Source organism: Sparus aurata, chromosome 5, assembly GCF_900880675.1.
Source record: "Sparus aurata chromosome 5, fSpaAur1.1, whole genome shotgun sequence".
Classification (NCBI taxonomy): domain Eukaryota; kingdom Metazoa; phylum Chordata; class Actinopteri; order Spariformes; family Sparidae; genus Sparus; species Sparus aurata.
In genome coordinates, this window is record NC_044191.1 from 34408697 (window position 1) to 34415994 (window position 7298).

A 7298-nucleotide genomic window follows, 5' to 3' on the forward strand; every position below is an offset into this window, starting at 1 on the left:
TTACAGGAGTGTGCTCGATGAGGGTCTACTACTTCTGCCTTACTAGCAGCGCTGATTCCTGTACACTGTACAGGAATGTTGCTGGCTACCAGCAAGCCCGCTCTGCTAACTGTTAGCTGCAGTTGTTGACATTTGGTCATGTAGCTCTGGTTTAGTTATGAATTTGACTGGCGTTCATTTTAACTTGCGAGGGTCCCAGGTGTGCTGGTGGTGTGGTTTGAGAATCCCGTCTGGAGAGAGAGGGGTCCTCAGCCATGTTCGCTAACCAGGAAAAACATTCTGCTCATCGCTCCAAGTCATGTATATGTGTATTCTAGACGAGCGCTACAGAGCACAAATCGTCCAAAAGTGCATGTTGTCGGTCTCATATCTTTGTTGTGAATGTCTGTACTCTCAAATAACTCATGTGTGGAACAGGCTGAGGCATTTGTTCACGCCGAGCGGCTCGAGAGCGGCGTGGAGACCCCGGTTAGCTCTTATGTTAGCTGTTAGCTGCTCGCTGTAGCGCAGCGTCCAGGCTACCTTGTGACACCGGTTACCATCGGGTATTTTTCATTCCGCACTGTTCAAATGTTCGCTTAAAGCCATCGTTCCGAGCCGCATACATCGTTATTAAGCTGAAGCTAAGTCGGTGTGAAAACTGTACACTGTCATACAGCCTGCTGGTCAAACAGTCTGCAGGGTATGTTCACATCCAGCCCGAGCTCAGTGTGAGGTCAATCAGCTGTGGCAAATCGTGAGACGTCCAGATCAACCTGTGATACAAACACCAGTAGCGACAATGGTTCATAGGAAAGCCCAGACATGTATCTCACTCTCTGTGGTAACATGTATCAACAGTTAACCTGGACACTACGCTCTTAGCGCTACAGCGAGCAGCTAACTGCTAAAAGCTAACAGCGGTGTCCACGCCGCTCTCGAGCCGCTCGGCGTGAACAAATGCTTAATACTGTTCCACACATGAGTTGTTTAAGAGTACAGAGATTCACGACAAAGATATGAGACCGACAACATGCACTTTTGGACGATTTGTGCTCTGTAGCGCTTGTCTAGCAGTGGTTTGCAAGTCGCAGCCCTGGCTTCTCCGTGTGGATAGAAGTGTTCAAGCCACGTCAAAACGAATACACATATACATGACTTGGAGCGATAAGCAGAATGTTTTTCCTGGATAGCGGACATGGCTCTCCAGACAGGATTCTCAAACCACACCACCAGCACATCTGGGACCCTCGCAAGTTAAAATGAACGCCAGTTAACCTGTCACACTGGTCGAGGCCATTAAGCTAACTGGAGCTGTTTACAACGTTACAGAGAGCGAGGCTTGAGATCAGGAATCGTTTGCTTTTGTCTGGCTGTCCGATTTGACCAATCATGCTCTTGACTGAGGTTAGGACCTCCTACCTCCTCATTTACATATGGACACAGAAATACAGAAATAAATATATGTAGGTGAACAGAAATACAGAAATAAATAAATGTAGGTGAACAGAAATACAGAAATGAATAAATGTAGGTGAACAGAAATGTATAAATAAATAAAAAGCATTTATTCTTTTATTTATACTTTTATTTATTTATTTATACATTTATTTCAGCATTTATTTATTTATTCATTTATTTATGCATGTATTTATTTATGCATTTATTTATTTATACATTTATTTCAGCATTTATTTATTTATTTATTTATGCATTTATGCATTTATGCATTTATGCATTTATTTATACTTATGTCAGGTTTGGTCCTCCATATCTGAACTCCGTTCACTGCAGTACAAAGCTGAGCGTCTGGGCTGGAGCGGCTCTCTGCTCCTTCAAACTGAGGCTGCACTGATCAGTGATTATGGTAGGAAACAGATCGACTATAGATATGTACTTTATATGACCCCACTTCAAAAAACACCAACTATCCCTTTAAGGAGAGACTATGGGTGAATAGGGTAAAAAAAATAAATAACAGATATCACCATGAAACTTTCTCAGTTGATTACTCGTGTTAAACTAAGAGAAAAATGTATTGCAAGTTTTTTGTAATTTAATGTTTAAATATGCAAACAAGGCCTTATCTCATTAAAAATGTGCTAATTTTCATGTATTTTAAAAAACGAAATCAGATCATGTGATAAAGCCAGGCTGAAAAATATTTTTTTCATTTTGTTGTCATATTAGATGGGAAAATAATTACAGAAGGGTTTCTGGACATCTACTTCTGTTATCCTGTAATTCCATGAATTCTGGCTTGTCAGAAACCAACGTTGGTCAGGTAGAAGCTGTTTTTATCGATGGTGCTGCAGCTGCACATATGTTGGAACCAGGTACTGCTGAACCCTTCCAGGCCTATACTGACAATATTTTCGTACCATACACAGTATCACAGTTGAAAGACACAAAATGCATTGACATTGTTTTGGATGTGTACCAAACAAATAGCCTTAAGGTCATGACAAGACAGAGGAGGGGAAAGGGGTTTCAAAGAAAAGTTGAACCTCGTACTTTAGTACCAAAAAACTTGAAAGATTTCTTGTCTGTGGAAGAAACCGAAGCTGAACTTTACTTTGGTAAACATACCATTAAATCCTGACAAAGAAGTGTTTGCCACAAAAGAAAACACTGTCCTCTGTTGTCCAACTCTGTGACTTGAGTCTCCTGGTCCCATGCACTCATGAGGAAGCTGATACGCGTCTCTTTCTTCATGTGGCAGATGTTGCCAACAAGGGAACCAAGAAGGTGATGCGTGCGAACTGTAGACTCTGATGTGGTCATCTTGGCAGTTGCTGTCTTTCAGAAGGTCAAATTGGAAGAAATGTGGATTGCCTTTGGAGCTGGAAGCCATTTCTGTTATATAGGCATTCACAATGTGGTTACTGCACTGGGTCCTTCCGCTGGTTCTGCACTGCTCTTTCACTGGCTGTGATAGAACATCTTCGTTCTGAGGTCGTGGTAAAAAGACTGCCTGGGATACATGGCGTGTACATCCAGAAATTACAGAGGCTTTCCATGAAATGTCGCATATGCCACAAGAGTTGAGTGATCTTTCCTTGTCTCAACTAGAACGTTTTGTGGTGCTGATCTATGACAGAACAAGTGCATGCTTAGATGTCAATGAGGCAAGGAAACAACTTTTTACCCAGAGGTCAAGATTACTGGAAAACATCCCCCCTACACAAGCTGCTTTGAGGCAACACATCAGAAGAGCAATGCACCAGGCTACATAATGGAACCTTGCCTTGGTTCCAAGCCCACAGTTACCAAGTCCTTCAGACTGGGGATTGACTGATACAGATGCAGGCTGGCAGCCACGTTGGACAACACTCCCTGAGGCATCACAGGCTTGCTCTAACTTTGTGCACTGTGGTTGTAAAAAGGGTTGCACCAGGCACTGTAAATGCAAAAAGGCAGCATCAAAGTGCACAGCACTCTGCACATGTTCTGGTGACTGCAGTGACTAAAACTGTTTTGTAGGCCTAAATTTTTCTTACCCCCAAAAGCTAAGGCCCCTACAACAACGTTCACTGTACTGTTTTAGAATGATGATATGTAACATGTTAAATGTTACATTGGGAATTTCTGATAGGAGTACAAGATGTGAGTTTCTGATCGGAGTTCAACTTCAAGTAGGGCTACATTTGTGTCATTTCCATATTTGTATGGAATTGTTTGGTGAAATCGAGTTCAAGTTCCTCGTGCCCAGAAACATGGAAATACATCTTTAGTTTACGTTTCTAGATACACCCATTTCTAATATCGGGCCTAGAAATGTCATATCACAGAGGTAAAAGACCTCTAGCTGACCTCAGGGGTCAAATTGAGAATACCTCCAAATCTTAAATTAAATCTTAGGTCATCAGGAACAAATCCTGAAGTTTTATGCTTCTTTCACAAAAAGCAAGATTGTCCATATTTTAAGAGTTTAACAGCCCCACTATAGAAGTTATTTCACCAAACAAAGTGTAAGTCACCTGAGGAAAATAGTCCCCCCTCATAGGCTGCTGCTACTGAATGCAAAACATTGTTTCCAACCGTTTTCTCACTCTTAATGGTGATTGATTTGATTCATCAGACAGGGTGGAGTGGCAGGGTCACAGCAGCAGGTGGACTTCAATAAGGACATGATGGTTAATTTAATTGTAAGTGTTAGCTAGTTGTAATATTAAAATTAGGCCTAGTGAATACTACTGATCTCCTTGGAGGTTTGAGTCGTGCTGTGTCACTGCTCATAGCATCACTATTTTATTGATCAGGTGACAGAGGAACCCCGGACAGGTTGTAGCTCATATAGGGAAGATTCAGGGCTACGACGAAAACTAAAACTAATGATCAAATACAACAAACAAACCAAAGTGTGTCAACTGTACAGATTCATTGATTCATATTGATCCAAAGACGATCAGCAGAAGCAGCTGATCTGGTTCATTCTCGTCCTTCTGGATTCACAGTTCACTAAAAACTGCTGTGATGATTTTTGTTTCAACACGTCTGAAGCTTGAAATGCTGCTTTGGCTCAGGATGAGATTCTGACACTCAACTGTTTTGTCACGAATGCTTCAAAGTAGATCATTAACTGTGTGAGACAACTATTATACAGCAGCTTGAATCTTTATGAGAGTTCAGTTTGATCACTCCCGACTGTCAGTCAGCTGTTTTTAACCAGGAGAAGAAAAGTGAACAGAATCAGAGAAATACCAGCAAAGCCTGAGGAGCCAAGAAACATTTTACAACTACAAACTTTGATGTTTTCAAGTGTGGAGCAGGTTTTAACTGAGGCTCTGTTGTAAAAGAGGGAACAAAGTTCAGATTGACAGAGCTGCTCCTCGTCCTGGAGTGACTCACAGCTCCATCAGCCCTCCCTCTTCTTCCTCCTCTCACACAGCAGCTCCACTCTGTCACTATATTTCCTTGTTCCCTCCCCTTCATATCTACAGTCTGTGGATGGGCGTAACTGAGCTGACAGACCTCATTCGCTGCACAAACACACGTGTTCAGATCAGAGCTCAGACTAGTTTCAGTTATCAGGAAGTGAAGCTCAGACGGTCGTTGACACTGAGAGGTGAAATGGAGCAGAAAGCAGTTCAGCTGGACCGAGAAACAATTTCTTGTCCGATCTGTTTGGATCTACTGAAGGATCCGGTGACTACTGCCTGTGGACACAGCTACTGCAAGAACTGTATTAAAGACCACTGGGACACAGAGGATGAGAAGGGGATCCACAGCTGCCCTCAGTGCAGGAAGAGCTTCACACCGAGGCCTGAGCTGCTGAAAAACACCATGTTAGCAGTTTTAGTGGAGGAGCTGAAGAAGACTGGACTCCAAGCTGCTCCTGCTGATCTCTGCTATGCTGGACCTGAAGATGTGGCCTGTGATGTCTGCACTGGGAGGAAACTGAGAGCTGTCAAGTCCTGTTTGTTCTGTGTGATTTCTTTCTGTGAGAAACACCTCCAGCCTCACTTTGAAATCCCTGCCTATGGAAAACACAAGCTGGTGGAGCCGTCAGAGAAGCTCCAGGAGAACATCTGCTCTCGTCATGATGAGGTGATGAAGATGTTCTGTCGTACTGATCAGCAGTGTATCTGTTATCTCTGCTCTGTGGACGAACATAAAGGCCACGACACAGTGTCAGCTGCAGCAGAGAGGACTGAGAGGCAGAGAGAGCTGGAGGGGAGTCGACACAACATCCAGCAGAGAATCCAGGACAGAGAGGAAGATGTGAAGCTGCTTCAACAGGAGGTGGAGGCCATCAATGGCTCTGCTGATAAAGCAGTGGAGCACAGTGAGAAGATCTTCACCCAGCTGATCTGTCTCATGGAGGAAAGACGCTCTGATGTGAAGCAGCAGGTCAGATCCCAGCAGGAAACTGAAGTGAGTCGAGTCAAAGAGCTTCAGGAGAAGCTGGAGCAGGAGATCACTGAGCTGAAGAGGAAAGACGCTGAGCTGAAGAAGCTCTCACACACAGAGGATCACAACCAGTTTCTACACAACTACCCCTCACTGTCAGCACTCAGTGAGTCGACACACTCATCCAGCATCAAGATCCGTCCTCTCAAGTACTTTGAGGATGTGACAGCAGCTGTGTCAGCGCTCAGAGACAAACTACAGGACGTCCTGAGAGAGACATGGACCAACATCTCACTGACAGTGACTCAAGTGGATGTTTTACTGTCAAACCCACAACCAGAGCCCGAGACCAGAGCTGACTTCTTAAGATATTCACGTGAAATCACACTGGATCCAAACACAGCAAACACACAGCTGTTATTATCTGAGGGGAACAGAAAAGCAACAAGAGTGAGTCAACAACAGTCTTATTCTAGTCACCCAGACAGATTTACTGACTATTGTCAGGTCCTGAGTAGAGAGAGTCTGACTGGACGTTGTTACTGGGAGGTGGAGAGGAGAGGAACAGTTATTGTAGCAGTCGCATACAAGAATATCAGCAGAGCAGGGAGCTCAGATGACTGTTTATTTGGATTCAATGACAAATCTTGGAGGTTAGATTGTGACACAAACAGTTATAACTTTTATCACAACAGTGTCAGAACTCCCGTCTCAGGTCCTCGGTCCTCCAGAGTTGGAGTGTACCTGGATCACAGTGCAGGTATTCTGTCCTTCTACAGCGTCTCTGACACCATGACTCTCCTCCACAGAGTCCAGACCACATTCACTCAGCCTCTCTATGCTGGAGTTTATGTTTATGACTCTGCTGAGTTCAGTAAACTGAAATAGTCTGAAGTCATTTCAGGGTCAGTGGGTTAAATTGTGTGTTTCATTCCTTCAGACTTGTTGTGTTTCCATCATTGTTGCTGAGAGCTGATTGTTGTGGCATTTCTTCACTGTACACAGATCAACCTGTCAATCAAACATTGTGGGCGGTACTTTGCCGCCTTCTTGTTGTTGTGTAAATGTTGGACTTTCTTCAGGCGGCGCTCCTTCCTGTGTCTGTTCAGCCACGGAGGCTCTCGCTGCTCCTGATGACTTCACTTCACATGATCATAATCAATAAGGAGATGCTTCATTATTTGCTTGTACATAGCTGAGATTCTGCTCCAACACACTGATTGTGTGGATGAAGTCAATCTGATCATGAAATCACTGAACAAGAGTGCTTTAACAGACTTTACTGACGGGACGTGTGAACAAACTGAAGCTTTAAATCATGAATAAACAAACATGAACAAAGTCTTTTCTCCTCGTCTTCATTCAGGGCTTCATACAGAGCTGACGGAGAACATGTCAAACTAACATGAGAGTTCATTAGCTGAAGTTTGGGTGCAGTACTTGTATTTTACTCGAGTATTTCCATT

The 7298-nt window shown here is 43.5% G+C and overlaps 1 protein-coding gene across 1 annotated transcript; it reads left to right on the plus strand.

The window, feature by feature from the left end:
- The first annotated feature begins 5052 nt into the window (after positions 1-5052).
- On the plus strand, positions 5053-6840 carry LOC115582446 (tripartite motif-containing protein 16-like). Its single transcript, XM_030418422.1, has one exon. The coding sequence runs from the start codon at positions 5053-5055 to the stop codon at positions 6718-6720; it is 1668 nt and encodes a 555-aa protein (XP_030274282.1). The 3' UTR covers positions 6721-6840.
- Positions 6841-7298: the final 458 nt, after the last annotated feature.

Coding starts and splice junctions, on each gene's coding strand:
- LOC115582446 (XM_030418422.1), top strand. CDS start 5,053: ATGGAGCAGAAAGCAGTTCAGCTGGACCGAGAAACAATTTCTTGTCCG.